The sequence below is a fragment of the Heliconius melpomene genome, chromosome 5 (assembly GCF_056956725.1).
Source record: "Heliconius melpomene rosina isolate 202511_hmr_F chromosome 5, ASM5695672v1, whole genome shotgun sequence".
NCBI lineage: Eukaryota > Metazoa > Arthropoda > Insecta > Lepidoptera > Nymphalidae > Heliconius > Heliconius melpomene.
In genome coordinates this window covers 6,477,035-6,496,895 of record NC_140393.1, presented here as the reverse complement: position 1 = coordinate 6,496,895, position 19,861 = coordinate 6,477,035, and the positions used below count along the sequence as shown (strand labels likewise).

At 33.5% G+C, this 19,861-nt stretch overlaps 1 protein-coding gene across 2 annotated transcripts in view; it reads right to left on the bottom strand.

Moving 5' to 3' along the window:
- The window catches only part of RunxB (RUNX family transcription factor Runt related B), a 30,746-nt gene extending 11,556 nt beyond the window's left edge, over nt 1-19,190 (bottom strand). Inside the window, exons 1-3 of one of the 2 annotated variants that reach the window (XM_085186003.1) lie at nt 18,993-19,190; nt 10,128-10,513; nt 9,781-9,997 (exon numbers count right to left, since the gene is read on the bottom strand). In XM_085186003.1, coding sequence (XP_085042129.1) covers nt 9,781-9,997; nt 10,128-10,313 — 403 coding nt within the window. In that variant the 5' untranslated portion in view covers nt 10,314-10,513; nt 18,993-19,190. Of the gene's footprint in view, nt 1-9,780; nt 9,998-10,127; nt 10,514-16,569; nt 16,756-18,992 lie in introns of those variants that run through there. The other variant, XM_085186002.1, reaches the window with a different exon arrangement.
- Nucleotides 19,191-19,861: the final 671 nt, after the last annotated feature.

Sequence of the window (19,861 nt, the reverse complement as noted above, 5' to 3'; positions counted from 1 at the left end):
AGAAATAAAAGTTAAACAAGTGTTTTTTTATGTAGAATAAACTTATGTAAGCTATTTTTGTTAATTTAAATAACAAAACAATATAAATTTTGATGCCAGTCGTGGCATGGGGGCGTCTGAATGTAAATATGAAGGTTGGGGGTTCGATTTCCAATCGGTTTCAATTCCAAAAATATAATTTTTTTGCTCTGGTAATAAAATTAAGCAATTATTTTTTCTATACCCAATTTTATAATAAAATAAAATACATGTTATTACTGTATAAAAATATCTAAAGGATATTAAGAGAAAATCAAGAATTCAGGACCTGGAGAATCTGTTGAGATTTGTGGCAAATTGTCACAGTTACGAACGTGCTGGCATTCGCTGTGTTCCTTTTAAATTTACGTCAAATAATAGGATAGAAATTTACGCACGTCTGTAATGCTAAAGCTAATATTATTTTCACTAAGCTAGTATATAATTATAATGACTTCCTAAAATAACTTTGATAAGTAATAGTTAATAATTTATAATATTTTTATATGAATTTTAATATCAATGTCGCTTTAAAAATAGGGAAAATGAAAATTTTACACATGAAACGATTAAAATTAAATTAAACAGCCCGTGGTGTGCTAAGACAAGACCTAGTGCTAAGACACTCCCTTCTTCAGGTTCTGCTTAAGTTTAGAGACATCGCTTGTTGAAAGGTGGATCTCAACACTGGGCCTTATTTTATTACCATACCAAGGAAATGGAAATAATTAATTCCCAAGTACTAATAGAACCTACAACCGTGATGTTAAACAACTGTGCCACAACGTCCTCTAAAACAACCATATAAACGATTCACCAAAACCAACTCTTGTATCATCAGAACACAATCTATACGAAACCCAGCCGATGCGGTGGTATCCTATCACTTAACAAGTGTTTAGAAACTACAAACGACATCAACATAATGTTGACTAACCCTCAAACCTATTGAACATCCATTGCCACTCCAAAACTGCCGAAAACAACACAAACAGTACACAAGCAGTAATGTAGACCACCATATGAATTATGTTCCTAAAATTAAGGCAATAAGTATAGGGAACGGGAACATTGACGCAGTGGAATTGCCATCGTAACACATCCACCGCAGAACAGCCGCAAACACGGCGGCAAGCGTTTGAACAATCGCTGCCATATCGACACATACCTAATGGTGATTCTGGTGAAATTCATGGTCGCAATCTAGGCTTCATAAGCGGTAAACAGATACTGGCTATGCCATTCATTTAGCACGTAAAGTTTGCGGTAATTACATACTATTCATGGTTGATTCGGATTTGGCTTATTGGTTATGGGTTTGTATGTTCAAATATTATTAATTCAAAAACTAGGGTAAGCAAAGGGAACCTAGTGTTATGACACTCTGTTTCCCATTTTCCGCTGCAATTTTCGAAGTATTGGCGTGTTGACTGGCGAAATTTGACGCCGGACTTTAGCCTTGGTGCCAGAGCGAAGAAATGAAAATATAAATTTACATAAATATTTAATTTTCTTAAGTGGGGATCGAACACACAACCTCAGAACCTTCTGCCCCTGTGCCACGACTGGTCTCAATAATTTAAAAATGATATAGAGTATTATGTTATAAGGTGATATATAAGCAATAATTCCAGAATATTCTATTTCCACAGGTCTTATATTTCAATTTTAATAACGAAATACCCACATTTCTAAATACTTCCTTGACTTTGACTAAACTGTCACTTACGAGGTGAATTTGGGTGTACCAATTCACTGTGAATGAAAAAGAAATTGGCAAGCTGCTATGACAAACAAAAGTTAGCATTACATCTGGATGAGAGCCAAAAGCTGAAACAAGTTCCTTTCGGTTCCTTGGCGTACGTGAACGTGCCTTTCGCGTTGTTATACGCACTGATATAACTTACTCCCTAGTAATTATTAATATATGTGTTCTTTGAAAACTTACTAAATACGTTAGTACACATATATGTGTGTGTGTGTGACGCGTCACTTAGGGTTCTGTATCTCAAAAGGATAAAACGGAACCCTTATAGGATTACTTTATTGTCCGTCTTTTCGTCTGTCAAGATCTCTCTCGATTTATCTCGAGATCTCGTGAAGGTATCCGGCTGAAATTAATATAAATATTCAAGACTGGTGTGCCTTGGAACGTAGAAAGTATTCTGAAGATATTAGCATTTCTGTATCGTTTTTGCTGCTTTTTATCCAAAATTTACCACGTAATCAAAACATATAGAATACTTCCCCGGAACCTACAGTTATGACATTTGCTAAGTGTGGCTGTACGTTTACTATATAAATGAAGGAAAAAAATGAAAAAAGGTGAAAATTTATATGTATATTGTAGAAAAAATAATAATTATATTACTTCAGTGTATCAACTTTTATAAGTTTTTTCAATTTGTTATTCCATACAAAAAAAATAGATTTCCCACTTAAAAAAGAATCAAAAAAAAAGCGCAAGGAGAAACGCGTAACGCGTACACTTAATAAATCATCGAAGTTATTCATAAAAAGACTTCCGTCTCCCCGGCGGACATATTGCAGGCTGCACGTGCGACACTTCATAAACTGCGGATATTGATCCCGAGGGGCGCCACTCTCTGCTCTTCATAAAAATATGTATGTTTGCATGTTACATACAATAGCGGGAAATCGAATATGTTTTAAGCAAATATATGGTGGGTGTATTCAATATTTGGATATTAGTGTGTTTATTTTTTTTTTTATTTTAGAATTTATGGTGAAAATTTGGATTGGAATAATATTTAGTTTTTATAAAGTACGAGATAACGTAACGACCATCAGCTACGTCAAGATAGCCAGCCTTAGATATTTAACGTAAAGGCAATGTGATTTTATTTGATGTTTATATATAAAAGAAACTAATTCATAAGTGGTTGTAAAAACTAATAAAAGGTAATTTTATTTACAAAAATAGAACCTTAAACAAATAAATTGTCTAAATTGCATAAAAAGTACAGTTTACATTTGAATTTTTCACTAATTTGATAGTTTCCATGAATTTTAAATATATATTAACTATATTTTATATTTTAAATATATATTAGATATATATTAACTACTAAACAAAAAAAAACACAATTACCTTACAAAAAAAAAACAGAGATTGAAATACAATAGAAAATGCAATTTTCCCGCACAGTTAGATTAAAAATCAGCTTTATAACGTCATAAAGTAGGCGGGGGCGTTAAGATAAGAGTTCTACGGCGGCTAAATAAAAAATGAGCCACAATCGTGATGCTCCACGAAGCTCCTTTGATCTCGGTTTCATGGCTTACTGGGGATTTTCAGCTTAGAGTGAAGCAATTTGGATATAAAATACTCGTTCGTAATGCCCACCGATAGGTTTAGGGACATTAGCGAATTGGCTGCGGGATACTTCCCTCAGGTACCCTCAGGTGTGTAGTCAACGTTACCTTTGTGATATTTGTGTAGGCTAGATTAGTTAATTAATTATTTTGATTGAGTTATATATGTAATTTAATTATTTATATTTCTTTATTTTATGTTAAACTAGCGGCCCGCCCGCGGTTACACCCGCGTGAACTATGTTATTATTAATTTCTGTCTCCATGACTACGTCCTAGTGACGTCTATGCAAAATTTGGGACTTCTAGCATTTGTAGTAACGAAGTTGCATACAAACTTTCGACCCCAAAAACAACCCCTCAGAAGTCGAATATTGCAAATTCCCGTCTTAGCGAGCACCTACGTCCTATAAGTAACTCCTATGCAAAATTTGAGATTCCTAGCACATGTAGTTTCTAAGATTTCGTGATGAGTGAGTGACCTTTCGATTTTATATATATAGATAAGAAATTTTATGATTTGAGCATAAATAGAACAAATAACGAACCCCCAGTAGGTAATAAAAGTACGAACATCTACAAGCGAGACACCGTAAAATTTGAGTTTATTGAAGCGTCTCAAAAGAACAAGAGTGAAGTCAAAAGCGTGTACAATTAAAAAACCTCCCCCGACGCACCTCAAGCCGAGCGGTCAATATTACTTCGAGACCCTCAAATGTTCACCACTCCCCAATGCTAATAATAATAATTAGGAATGAGTGGTTCAATAATTAAAAACGGAAAGGAGAACTTGCAAAAGACGGGCAAAAGAAATCTGACCTTCCCTCTCTTTTATAGAGGACCCTACGTAACGAACCGTCACTCTCTCTCATCACCGCGCTTATGAATTCCTCCCATTTAGCAGCGTCTCGTTTAAATTAATAAAAATTGAAATAAATGCCTTTTTTAATGTGGGGTAAGTTTGCGCTTATAGATAAAGCTTATTTTTAACTTTTTCTTAATTACGACGAAAATAACCTAAAAGAATAATTGTGCATATAACATTTAAGGATATTATTAAGGTCTCTTAGGATGGGGAAAGTGTATCAAACATTTTATGTTAAAACTGGAACTGGATAACTGAACTGAACTTTTAGGCAATTCACAGAAGGAAGTTAGGTAATACAAAAGTAATTTCATAAAATACAGTTTTTCATGAAATTACTTTTATATTACTTAATAAAGCGTAATTTTAAAATATATCAGCTAATTCATATCTCAAATAGCACGCCGCATACCATAATAACAAGGCAAATTTAAAACCATTAGACGTTAGGGTAACCAGGCAGTGCATCAAAGGGGATCTCGAGTTAATGGCGAAAGGTGAGGTGGAGATCTTTTCACGTTGCCATACAAAAATAATATCCCACCCCGGGGTTAGCGTATTGTGCCGTCGCCAACGATGTTTGACTAACAAGCCTCTTGTAGAATGCTGAAACAATAGTCAAGTTTTAAGCTTAGGTGCCTGCTAGGTAACCTGTTATTTTGAGTTAGTTTTCTTTTTCTCATAATAAATAGGTAAACAAGGCAGAATGGAAATATATTTATCACCGTAATGTTACTTGAAATATTTGACAAAATTATAACGTAAGGATAATTTATTAATAAATATTTTTTATTTGTAAGTGAATAAAATCTCCTCACCAGAAATGACACTAACAGAGAAATTAGACACAAAATATTGTCACTTTGTTTTATCTGTCTTACTAAGAGTATATGCTTATATAATTCAAGTCAAGTGAACGTTTTTCCTTATGAGTTAAGAATCCCAACTTTAATTATTCAGCTCTGTTATGGCGTAACATGGACGTAGTTGCATAAAACTATCGTTGCTATCGTTGAATCCTATCATATTTGTTATTATACTATATTTAATAGAAAGTAAACCTGCTAAATTCTATCCTATATGTTTATACGATTCGAAAATATTTAATATTTACTAGTATATAGGAAAGAATACAAATCGATATTCGTAATTCTAAAAAAATTGATTTTTTTGATTGAAAATTGATAATACTTACACGTGTACTTAAAGCTTTTTAAAACGTGCTTCGTATTTCCTAATAATTTGCTTAACAAAGTAATATTTTACTATTGAGATCTTCGTAGCTTCTCGTAAACACATCACGGCGATGAGTATCGCCATTCAACACACAATTTCTCAAAAATTGGGGAACGGTGTGTCTTAAACTAGGTTCCCTGGATTCCCCGGATTATATTATGTCACTAAACTAGACATATATGTATTTTTTTATGAATTATGTAAAGTATTCTGTGCATTTCCATTATTTGTTTACATTTTTTTAAAGAAAATATGAGAAATATTTCAATATAACACCATAGGTATTGGATGTTGAAATATATATTTACATACATTTCTAAACATACACCATACCATACCATACTCTAAATATTTTAAGTCGACGGTTCGAAGGAATTTCAATCAATCGATTAGCAGATGTCCTTGACTACTGACGCAGTAAATTGTTCGCTTATTGCGAGGGAGACATAATAAGGACGAAACGGGTGCTTTTTGTACAAATTAAATAATTTATTTTAAAAAGCAAATCTGCGATATATTCATTAGTTTTTTTATGAATATTATGGTCAATTATAATTTGGAAAATAAAATTAGGAATACTTAAATTATTACACTTATAAAAGCTAGGACAAACAGCAATTTAAGTCAACGAATTATAGATTTAGTATATTTATATCCATTGTGATACTTATCAAAATCTAACAATAAACTTACTTTCGCTTCACTTAAATCATTATTAAAAAAACATTTGGTCGAGATATCTAAAATTAAAGATAACTAAAATTAGAATTCCATCGATATCGTTAATTTTAGACATCAAGACTACGGATCTACGTGTCGTCAGGAATATGAAAAAATATTTTTTCATCGATTTAGCTACCACATTGTAGATACTAAATTGAGAGTAAAAGCAATTAAGATAGCAACGATCACTAAGTTTCTAAATAAAGCTGACACGCTAAAACCGACAAAAAAATCTACGGGGTCCTGTCCTCATTAAATTTTTCGCTTATTAAAAATTCCCCGCGCCCCGTCGCGTCCGTCAGCATTACGCTACTTTTTATCCTGGGTCGAAACAACGGCCGATCTCCCCTTGGTCCTTTGCTCGATAATTTGAGTGAGATTTTCTCGCATTTAAGATAAACAAAGAGAACGCTCACCCTTAATTGGAAAGCAGAACGTTATTCAGGAAGGAACGTGACAAATAGACACCTCTTAACTTCTTTTCCACTTTCCCGTTTAGCTATATTGGTTTTTTGTGCACTCGCTGGCCAAAAGCTTTTGTTTGTTTAAGGAAATGTTAATGAGTCACCCCTGTTTGGTTTAGACTAAGGAAATTCGTTTTGGTTTTCCATTGGTTACGTGCCCTACTTTAGGAAGAATTTTTCGTCTGAAATGCGCGTACAACTGAAATTAAAGATATTTTCCAATAGTAAATATTGGAAAATAACAATTTAACCTACTTGTAATGAATTAGTAGGTTAAAAAACTAAAATCACGGTGTTTTTCAACAGTTGATAAGACAAATGGAATGGGCACAAATTCGATATGTTTACTACGAAACAGTCTAAGATTTCCATCAGCCATCTTCCAATTCCATCATCACACCAACTCTAAAGTACCATAATATTGTATTAATCTAATTTAATTATATAATTGGCAATTTTCATGATGATATAAAAATTCTTAGATTTTATTATATAGTTACTTAGTTACAACTTGACCTAATAAAATAGTATTAATATTCATAAATTTAAAAACAAAATAAATCAACGTATAGCCAGAAAATATGAGAAATAGAGGTAAAACTTGCAAGTTTCCTTCACTGAATTCCTTCCCTTATTTCACTTCGTTAACCCCCTATTTGAATATGAGACGGAGTTTACAGTTTGATGTTCCATTCGACCCCTAAACATGTAAGTTTTATGTGCCTCTGTTTGTTTGAATATTGGATGGGAATAGTTCCGCGGTGCCCCCCCTTCGTATCTGTTCGCGCATATGCTAATAACTTACCTACTTGTTGACAACTTGTGAAATTTTGTGAATGCTCATAATATTAGTTATGTATGCTGTAAACACGATAGGTTGTAGGTTCGATTTCCACTTGAAGAAATCAAATATTTAATATTCCTAATCAGCGAAAGTGGGGAACAGAAATGCCTTAAGGAACGGAATGTCTTAACACTAGATTCCCAACCAACCTTGGTTCCAACCAATTCCTTGGTCTCTAGATTTTAGCTACGAACAGATACGTAGAATTTTTTTTATTTGTTGTTAACAAAAGTTTTTTAACTGGACACAACTATTCTGGGGTGGGCACGTACCACAGGGCCTATTCCTACGCCCATGAAAATAAATTTAAAATCTATTACATAATCAATTAATATGTCCACTACAACGAACACCGTCTTACAAGAATGTGGTTTTGCAAACCAACAAAGGGTTAAACACCGAGTATCGTTTTCATTCGGTAAGAAGATCCGTAATTGCGAAGTTCCATAAGTGCAACGTCCGTCTAAGTACTAGACTTAAGTCGGTTACACCTAAGTGCGTATTAAGTTAAACTGGCGATTAGTTCTGGTCTATCACACACACATATAACAGTTAGGATGTCACGCTGGCGTCACTTTACACACACACTAGAGTAAATAAGTATTAAATACTTTTAAGTAATATTAAAAAATAATGAGCATTTATCTATTTCAGTTCTTTCCCACTTTCCACTGAATTTATTATTTCCTAAAACAAGTAAAAACAATTGAACCCGTGGTGGCGCATGGGAAAAAGGTCGCGACGGTTGGGGGTTCGTTCACCACTCGAGGGAATGAATTGTTATTTATTAATATTTTCATTTCTTCGCTCCGTCATCAAAGCAAAAACCCGACATTGGGTTTCGCCATTCAAAATGCAATGCCATCAGAGTTCAGTGGAAAATTGGGGAACGGAGTATCTTAATACTAGGTTTCTTCTGCCTGTTTCTATTCTGCCGTGTATTTTTTCTTTTATTAGATAGAACCAGAATTTGATTCTCTGAAATCTATTTAATAAAATAAAAGGGCAAATCAAACTTATTCCATGAATAGCTTGATTTGGAAATGCAAAAAAACTAATAGCTAGCAACATTTAAATATAAATATAATACACGCAATGGCCTTTCAACATTAAAATTTATGGCAACACTGTTATCCTTAATGTAGTAGTCTTAACAGATCAATTACCCCCATTGACTTAATATTCAACAAAGAGAAGACCTGTTGAAATATTCAAAAGCAAGAGGCGCTGCTTTGTTTTGAGTACGCACTCAGGGGAGGGCGTTTTTTTTTATGAGTAGACGTCTGCATTATCGTAAACATTCAGATATATGTTTTGAACTAAACCCATGAAATATTGAATGTGTTTTGTGTATGGACTTTTTGTAGGGGATGAGAAAGATTGTATCGTAAATAACTGTATGGATTTGTGAGTAATTTCTATAGAAGAAAGATGATTTTGTTATTATTTTAAATTAAAAATCATTAAAAGTCTATGTTTCTATAGTTAGTAAAAATAACCACCATTAAGCAAGAAACATACAAATCACAAAAAAATAAATATTATCTGTTTTCAGCTTTACGCTGTATTTAGCAGGTAACAGGGTAGGCAAAAGGCGCCTATTGCTAAGACACTTTGCCCCCCCTTCCCTCTCCCCACTTTCCACGCAATTCTAGAGCCATTACGGGTTGAGTGGCGGTACTCAACGCCGCATTAACACTATTTATTAATATTGTTATTTATATTTTAAATATAAGTTAAAACGTTATGAATATAATATGTAAATTATTCCCAATGTAAGTAATTCTTAAGCAAAATAACCCGGTCAATCGCCTTCCGCATAAGTCGATATAGCGCCGTCTAACACTTGAGGTGTTTCTGACCATTGAAACACAATTACTTTATATAAACTACTTAAGTGGCTGTGTTGTGTGTTGTCCTTTATACAATTAAATGCTTTTTAATTTAATTATGTGAATAAAAATAATGTAATAGAGCAATAAGAATGTATGTAATTACATATATATACTTATAATCGATTTTTAGCAGAGAGAACCTAGTGTTAAGACACTCCATTCCCTATGCAAGCTCAATATAACCAAAACACCACAAAGGATTTGTGTTGTTACCAGAGTGGGGAAATGGGGAACAACTTATTCCCCAAAATCAAACCCACTACCCGCGTTTCAGCCAAACGTTGTGCCGCTACACCATAGCGGTTCAAAATCTACTCAGAATAAATATGATAAATTTCTCTGTTTCTCACTCAATGCTTAAAATGTAAAAATTAATTTAAAAATAATTACTCGACTTACCTCTACCACTTCTTCCGACGAACCTCAAATCATTGAACTTGGCGACTTGATTCTTCATAACTGCTGTGCAGTTTCTAAGTTCAGCGGAGCAGTTCTCATCGTTGCCTGCTCTCACCGTGACTAAGGTGCCGTCGCCGACGTCACCGAGGGCGACCACTTTGAACGCAACTGGTAGGGTCTTGTTTGACCGCCAGTGTGGTGGCAGTACTGTGCATACCTGAGATAGAAATACATAGAGTTTTTTATTACTGAAACATAAAATCATCTAAATATAATATTTTACTTAAGAAAATTCGAGTCTAATGAAAAAAACATTAACCAATTCATCCAGAAAAACGACAACTTACCACATGCGGACTTCCGGTTTTAACCAGCTCGCCCGGGTGATCAGCAAGAAGACCTTCCAAAGTCCTCTCTGCAAGTAGTTCAGCCGTTAAAGGCTGACTCGGCAACGCGTTGCCATAACTTGAGGAAGGCGCTTCATGCCCTAGCCCGTTTGTAGTAGAACTCACTTCACTCGATAGATGCATCATCCACAGATTAAAAACATTCAAATACACAGATTATATTCGTATACATATATGACATATAGCTTAAGAAATAAAAAAGTCAAGAACAGTTCACAATATCCGTCACATAGCTACGCGTGGACATCGACGGATGTTACACTCGGATGCACAGCTGGTGAATCCCGCACTTATTTTCTTAATAAAGTTCGCCATATTTCTTTTATCTGAAAAAAAAACATAATTTTAAAGGATAAATAAGTCTCGAAAATAACAAAAAAACATTTTAAATTTATATATTTGTACTATTTTTACAGCACAGAATTTTCAATTTTTTTTCTGAATAATAAAATAAATATTAGATTAGTGCACTATATTATGATTTTTTTATTCGCTTCACGCTCAATCCCGCACATAACAGTTTAGGTAGAGGGAACCTAGTGTAAAGACACTCCGTCCCGCACTTAGGAAGAAATGGAAAAAATAATAAATAATAATTTATTCCCCTGAGTGAGGATTGAACCCACAACCGTCACGTTACAGTCGTGTGACTGTGCCCCTTGTGCCCCTGGACCACGAAGGTCTCAACTACTAAATTGATAAATATTAGAAATATAATAAAATAGGAGTCAAAACTCAAAAATACTATCAGATCACAAAGACGCAAGTCGCTACGCGGCTACGGTATATTGGCAGTCGTAGCATCAAAGCTACAAAGCGAGCGTAGCACGCACAATCAGAGCGAGGGCGAGAACATCCGGACCAAATCAACTGTATGAAATAAAGTATTTCTATTTTGATATAAACTATTTTGTGTAAAGAAATTTTTAAAATGATATTTAAATTTCTTTAACATGTTTTTTTTTCTTTTGATTTTTTTTTGTAATGGAATAAAACTTTCAAATATGACGTTTATTTTAGAACTGCTTGTTTTGGATGTTTTATCATAATAATTGGTAGAACGACAGCAAATTTCGTACGGCACAGTAAAAATAATTGTAATTTTTTATTTCAAAATTTATAGATACTATAACACCATATATAAAATAAGAATATTCCTTAAAAATATTATAAGCTTTTTATTGAGTTATAAAGATAGCTTCGAATAAAAAAAATATCCCCGATATGCACGCTCGGTTAGCCCCCGTGTGAAGTTACAAGACATTTCTGTAACAACCCCTTTGATCTTTTAGAAGCCCTAATCAATTATACTCTCCTCAAAACTATATAATTTTATAGGGAAATTTGTACCCTATAGTATCGTTACACCAATTTATATAAGAAAGTGTAGAATATTTCTTCATATTCTTCATTTATTTTTACATTTAGACTCATTAACTACACTTATTAAAGCTATTACTTTACATTTAAACATATTATTATTTTATATTATTATATTAATAAAACAAATCGGGGCACACTGACTGACCCAACACATGTTAAACACACAACCCTCCAATTCCATCATCATAAGCAGGTAAAATAGAAATTCTATGCGAACCAGTCAGCCAATTACTATAAAATGTATCTTACATACGCCACGTACTCCCCTTCATAGGGTATAGACTGTTAGATGTTTGCGAAACGCGATATGTCGATCGGGATGTTAAACTTAATTTCTACAAGGGTGAACTCTTACCATGTCTTTTTACTGCCTTTACCCGTGTTTACCCTGATTCCCGCTCAATAAAGGCTTGTAATATTTTTGTCAATAATACCGGGTTTGGGTTGTTTGTGTTTTTTGGCAATTGATTTAATGTGTTCTTAGATTAATCGTAGATATTGATTAAATAGAACAATTTTTTGTTGTTAGCTTTAAGCTAAAACCCGCATATAGCTGGGTAGGCAGAGGGAATCTGGGAACCTAGTGTTCACTCCAATCCCCATTTTAATTCTGGAAGGAATTAATTTAATAAGCACAATTTTCTCTATAATTTCAGAACCACTAATTTGAAAAGAAATCTACTATTGATGAACATAAATAACATTATAAAAACAATATTTCATTTTATAATTACTCCCTAGTTTTTTGGCAAAAATAGAAATATTTTCGCTATAAGCCAAATAAAATTACAAAACGCCCTAAAATTACGAAAACAAAACCACTGTAGCATGTAACGCCGAGATTCACAGTGGATTTAGCTCATGAATAGGGCACCAATAAAATCTTAGCTTAAAAACGTAGCATGGGGCGAAGGCCGTAAATAATAAAGCATGTAGGGGCCAAGTGGTGCTCGTTACCCGGCCCTGCACCCTTCCACAAAGCAACCGGGAAATGGGGTAAAGATACATTACATCCATTTCTGTTTTGCTCTCTATTGTCCGATATTACTTTTTGAGTGAGAGATTTTAAAATCTTCAATTACAATTTAGAGCATATCCTGTGTTTTGTTTTTTTGTTTAGGTTCAACTAGCCGACCTGGGCAGCTTCGCCCGCTTGACCTATACGAATATTTATTAAGTATGTTTATGAAATAATTTTCAGTTTAGGGGGGGATCGGTGGCGATTTAAAGATTCTTCCACACAAACTTACAACCCCTTTTTCACCCCGTCTGGGTTAATATTTTTCAAAATCCCTTCTTAGTGATTGTATTATGATGTATTATGAAAATAAACATCCGTCACATCTCCTTTTATATATATATATAGATAAACATAATTTATAATAGAGAAAACGAAAATTCCCAACAGTTTCTGTCTCCGTCTTCTATAAATTGGCTATCACATTATGAAATTTCCCATGAAACTCAAATAACTAGGGAAAGATGGACCAAAATGGAAAGTCAACAAAGCCCTGAAATCAGGATGTCCGAGAGCGTCTTAGCCTATTTGAATATCTCACGCAGGGTCCGGGCGGATATTACATTTGCTAACCTATTTGTAACCGTCGCTAGACGATCATTATCCATGTCCGAAAGGTCTCTTGGGACACCCTCAGGAATTTGTGCTCGTATTGATTCCCTTCGTGTAGAAATGTTATATGCATGGGGCTGGTAATAGATGTTCCTGATGGGCCCAATTGTGAGCGCAGATGAGACGAAAAAGGAAAATTGTTAAAAGTTAATAACTTTCCTTATTTTTAATTTTACATTTTCTTGGCCTGATTGTGTTAAAGAAAGAACGAGCTTGACTAAGCTTAACGATGGAAACATCCATGTTATGATTAGTAATAGTTTTAAATATGAGTCAAAGCGCGGCTTTAAGTTCTGCTATTCAACACCAAACGCTTCCAGAATTTGCCAGAAAATATGCCTTCTAGAATATTTTTAAAAATCATTAATGGTCTCAAAACATTAACTTAGAGAGAATAGTAATCATTATTATCTAGAACCACTAGTCAGTGAGTGCCATTAAAAACGATTAAATCCAAAAATTATTAAAGGCACGGAGACAAAAAAAGAGTACCCCAATAAAAAACAAATGTGCCTCCCCTAAATTTTAATAATGCCGTATAAGTAAACATAAAATACATTTTTACGTATAAAACAAAGGGGCCCCTTGCAATATTGGTGACAATAAACAACGTCACACAATCAAGTACTTAAAAATCGTACGGAATGCGAGCATCGTCACGTATTAAAAACCTTACTGGAGTAATATATGGAAGGGAATATGTGTTTTCTTAATGCAATCTTATATTCTGTTTTAGAAGATTTGTAGATTCCTCCTCCTTTTTATCTATTTAAAAACTATCAATACCGGTCTAGAAGTCATCACATTTGTTTAGCGATGATTTGGTTTTCATAGGAGATTTTTATATTTTTTATATATATTAAAATAGTTTACTTATGTTAACTATTCTGAGCCTAATAATAGAGCTAGGAGTCTAATCATTGATGTATTTAAATGTGATATATGGGGTATATTTCACATTATACATTTTTGGAAACCCAAAGTTTAAAAAGACCCTGGTCACGGGTACATTGACTGTTGGGTAGTCTAATTTCTATGGACTAAAGTTTATTAATCGCAAAAATCAAATACCTTATTATAATACTTATTATAATACTCTCCTGTTCCTAGACTTTGCAAGTTGGTTAATGAGTACAGTGACCTATTTGACATTAATGCTGATTCAACTAGCAAGATTCGAGTAATATTGAACACCAAAAGTCAAACATGCTAAAAATATATTAATTTTAACATTTCTTTAATTTTTTTTTTGTTCTGTGTTGTTTTCTACGCTTAGGAGTTTATTTTCGGTCTAACATAGCAAGATGTATCTACCTGTAAGTGTTTGTTACATTTAGTCTTAGTTCCATGTACTATGTATCTTTTTTGTATGTATTGATGTAAACAAATGTTGGTGGATCAATAAATAAATAAATAAATAAATATATCTTTTCTTACCTTTTATACATTATATGTATCTACATACCAACCTATAAAAGCATTTCAAATATTCTAAGACGATCGAAAGGGCGAAGACTAACGAAAACAACAAGCTGCTTGCAAACATTGCCACCCACTCCCCCGGAATTAACAAGAATTAATGAGTTCCCAGCCCAACGCAAAGTTATTTGACGTGTATTTCAATAAGAAGATGAAATTAGTATAACACTTAAAGCTCTTAATAGATTTTATATCTTTAGACTTGTTTTGTTATTTTAAAAGGATAAATATATAAATAAATATGTTTAGTAATTTAAGTAAGTAATTTAATTGATAGAAGCAAAGCGTAGAAGTGGATGAAGAGGATCTTAGGTTTTGAGAGTAATATTGCTAAATGTCCACCTCAACTCAAAAGCTAAGCTATAACTATTTTTTATTTATCTTATAAAGCCATGTTTTTAATACAGTGTTTTATTTATTGTCGTTCAATATTAAATCTAAATTATTTTATAAATGAAAATATCGTCTTTTTAGATACCAAAAAAACTTTCCATTTGTAAACAATTCCCTTAACATAAGCTTGTATCGTAAAAATGCGAACAGTAAATCTTATTAGTATAACAAATTAGCTTGGTAGTGATATACACTAATAGTAGAACTACATTTTTCACAATATATAATTTGTCTTAAAGATATATGAATTAATAATAGATATTTTTAATGTCTTAAAAAAGAAACGTCAAAATGTTCTTTTTCCATTGTATTTATTCCCGAATCGTGTTTTTTTTAAATCCTATCAATCAATAAATCGAAATTTAATAATCGCAAAAAAAATTTAAGTGTCATACTCTTTATATTCTAGAATTTTTCTTATATGTATTAAAATAATTTACATAAATCCAAAATACATACTCATATAATAATGTGTCATCATTGTCAAAAAGTTGTCACAAAGTGGCATGAGTTAAACGACAATTACGAGGTGCAGGTGGAAGTTAGGGGAGCGTCTAATGGGAGTTCGCACTTACTTTTTAACAACCTCGCCAAGGTTAACGAATAATGACGCCGAATTAATATGGTGGGATTAATATTCATGAGTTTTTGACGTGTGGAATAATTGTGACAGTTATATATATTGAACTATATATATATATAATTTTTTTACATACGTGTCCTATAAAGTTCTGTTCGGTTTTGAAGACAAATAACTTATAGTAGTTTTCTATAGTATGAAAACATAATTATTATTCTCTCTCTAAAGATATAATATAATTATTTTATTTTTACTTAACTATTGTATATTATACCTTACTAATATAAAAAACAAAAGCGCTACGTTTTAAACGAGAAAAACTTTGGTACCCAATTAAACAAAAATTAGAATTATTTATCTTTACCTATTACTGAAAAGTCATAAAGATATTTTTATTAAGCTATCCGCTAAAATGATTTGCCTTCATTTTTAATAAGAATATATGATAACTGTTATTCTTTGTTTATATTCTTATATTTCTTATTATTACGTTTCAGAACTACAGGTAATTATTAATTTCACAAAAGAAAGTATAAATAGAAAACTGTACAAACGGGTTATATTTAGGTTTTATTAAAAGAAATAATGCTCTCTTCAAAAATATATTACACAAACCTAATACCTTTCCAAAAGTACAACTATTGTTACTATAATAACAGTTACTAAAACAAACAAAACTTTAATTAATCTGGTTGAAGAGAGCTTCTCGATGCTATCACAATATGTGCCTATCGCAGATTTAATCGCGGCGTAGTGTGCGCGAGGCTAATGAACCTGCGGTTAGAGAAAACAACACGCATCTCCGCCCGCCCAAGTTTGCGGACTCGCGCTAACTTTTCATTAATTAAATTTATATACATACACATATATTTCCAACGTTTTCCAACTATTATTATTTAACAAAAAAATTAACTTACACAGAATTTTAAGACAATTTTTTTTTATAAAGTTTTAAAAAAAAGTCTCATATCATTTTGGCACAATCACTGCACTTGAGTCCGAACACACAGAAAAAAAAAAAGTTTCCAAGTAACCGCGAGAGGCGCGCGCTCGCCACCGAAACGTGGTCGACATTAAAACCTTAGCGGGAAAGAAACGGTCCCCTTATTACTACGTCTCGAAAGAAATTCGCCCGCACACAGGGGCGAGGAAAGAAGTCCACCCACACAGATGCGCTGTGTCGCTACACGGGGGGTAGGCTTTGTATGTGTGCGTGTACAAATAAGTATTAAAAGAGATAGTTACGTTGAGAGTCACTCGTAAGGACACTATGTGCACTACATGCTGGGGGGTCAGTGGAAAATTTTGGAGATAATGTGGGAAATTTTGTTTTTTTTTTATTGTTTTACTTATTTTTTATATTATTTTGATATTTTTTGAGATAATATATTAAAAAGTATAAAATTACATAATAAACATAAATAACTAGAAAAAAAACAAAAAACACAACTTCAGCTGTAGTTACCTACCGACCATATTGCTATACGAGTATGCCTAGAGGGAAGCCTAGTGTGCCCAGTCCGCTCCTCACTTTCCGCCGAATTCTGGAGGCACTGCGTGTTAAGTAGCTGAACTCAACACCGCGTTTTACATCAATAATAAACCAAGAAATGAAAATATTAAATATTTCATTTCGTCGACTGGAGATAGAACCCATAACGTGTTACCAACGTTTATAGTCACACACTCTTACTCCTGCGTCACGACTGGGCAAATAAATAATTTTAATGAATTATTAATTAATTTCACAGTATGAAACTATATTTTTCTAGATTTTCTACACCTACACCTACACAAATCTATATAAATAAAATATTCGTACATATACTCCTTCCTATTATGATTCCATAACTAAATAAAATGACAAGATTATATTAGACTAGTTTAAATGCTATATAATTAATTAATTTAAAATAATTGAAACAATTTTAATTAGGTACGACAAAATTTTCGAACGACTTTCGTAAATTTAGTCTTATAATAATTTTTCTATTTAATTATTGCTCAACCGATTATAGCAATTGGATTAAATAAACATGATATTCTGTTAATTAATAAATGTTTTTAATATTCTTCCACACTGAGGGTAGAAAAATATTAAAAAAAAATAAAGTAGCGACTTGAACCTGCGCCTCTAGTACGATTTTTACGCCCAAATTTTTAAACATTTTCTAAAATATGAATAAATGCCCATATATTTAATTACTTATGTGTACATTTGTTTCTATATAATAAAAAGTAATTTGAGAATTATTTTCGGATAGAAAAAGAATTATTGTTGTAAATTCTTAAAAAAATATAAATTTATTATTGCTAAAAATTAAGAGAAAAATATCTTATTAATATTGGCGTTAGAAATATTGAGAAAAGTTCAATTTATTTTTATTTTACGGTCTCGATCTTATTTTATTATAAAGTGAAAGATAATAATATAAAAAAATCATGATATGAAGATAGAAAATATAAATTTCTACATAGTACTTAACAAACAGTGAAATCAGTGAAAAATTTAAAAACTTAATACCATGTAAATATACGATAACACTTGAACCATACAGCCGTGTACCTACTAGTGTTATGAAAACGCAAAGATCCTTTAGCGCCTTCAGAAAGCCAACAATGAAAATTTATATCATCGTAAAATTTAAGTGCGGACGTTTAATAAGTGAAGCCTCAAGCCGTCGTATCGTGGACAAAGGGAAACCTCTCTGCCCACACCAGCCTCACCCACACCTGGGACCGCACGCCGCACGTACGCACACCACACAGGCACACCACCACCACCATCAACCCGCCCATCACCAAACACGCCCAACGTCTTGGGTTTTCTTATAAACCACGTTGCGTTCGACGTCTCGCTCGCTCGCGTCAAACTATACCAGGCTTCTCGTTTCAGCGCAATGACGAGCTACACATAAAGCGGTGCCACATTCCCGCCTTTTTTCCCACTCCATTTTGACAGCTCGTGGCTCCATATCTGGCCAGAAAACAAGACGGTGTTCACGGTGTTGTGAAATAAACAGCCTCGCTGAAAAATCATCCCTAAAGACAGCATATCTCTGTCTAAGAAATAATTCGCAAGTTAAATATTATTACTGTACTTTTATGCCTTTAAAGGCTTAAGAATTAACCATTTTCTAATACCTTACTTGCAAACGTCAGTTACAGAATACAGATTATGCTTATAATATTAGTTAGGTAGGCTTAGGTTTATGAGTATTACATTTCAGTAACTGACAGCGCTACAAATTCACACCATAGTTATATGATAGCAATCATGGACTGTATTCTGTACGCTAACGAAGCAATAGCATTTAATATTAAGATGAACATGACCTACATTTGGGTGGCGGTCGGTGTGCGCGTCGTCTTAGCGACTAAGTGGCCGGGCGCGGTGGGCGGGGCCGGCTGCGGCGCCCCGCTATCGGCACACCGAAACACACATTTTTCCCGCCGCAAACCTCGCGCCGAAGGTTAGCCGCGACCCGCAGACCTCGTTGGAAGACAGAGACGTTACATCTTGTCGCACCGCTTACCCGCGCCTGCGCTGTCTTCGAGACGAGCGCGCCAATTTTGACATTTGCTCAATTTTTTCACACGGATGAAGACGTTTGGCTTGATTGAGACAGACTCAGCCGGAGGTCTTTTTGGCAAGCTTAAATGTAATGTTTCTTTTGTTTATAAATTCGCAATTCAGGTATGAAAATAACTTTATAATGTTATACAAAGGAATTAGTTTGACGCTTGAAAAAGCAATTAAGTGTACATATATCTAATAAAATTATTTTACATACAGAAAGGGATTTCTGCCCCAGCTTAGCATAAATAAAAATATTCAATAATTTTTATTAAGTTTCTTTTGAATTTATTTAAAATTTATTTAAATTTCGCCAAAAAACACAGAGTCTATATAAAACACCATATAAAAAAAACAAAAGTGACAAGGAGACGCGTATGAAAACGTACATAATAGTGGCGTACCAAAGATCGTCGTGTGACGGGTCGCCGCAGCGGCGGTCGCGCGGCTAACCTGCAAATTGTCAGCCGCGACCACGTGATTAGCTCGAACTCACCCGAACTCGCCTCTCCTCTCCTCTCCGTATTGCTCAGCCGTTTTGTTTTGATATACCACCCAACCCTGTGGCCAACACTTTGAGGTCAACTATCAACTCTCAAGTAAACGTTCGTTCGACCTTTGTAGTGAGTGCT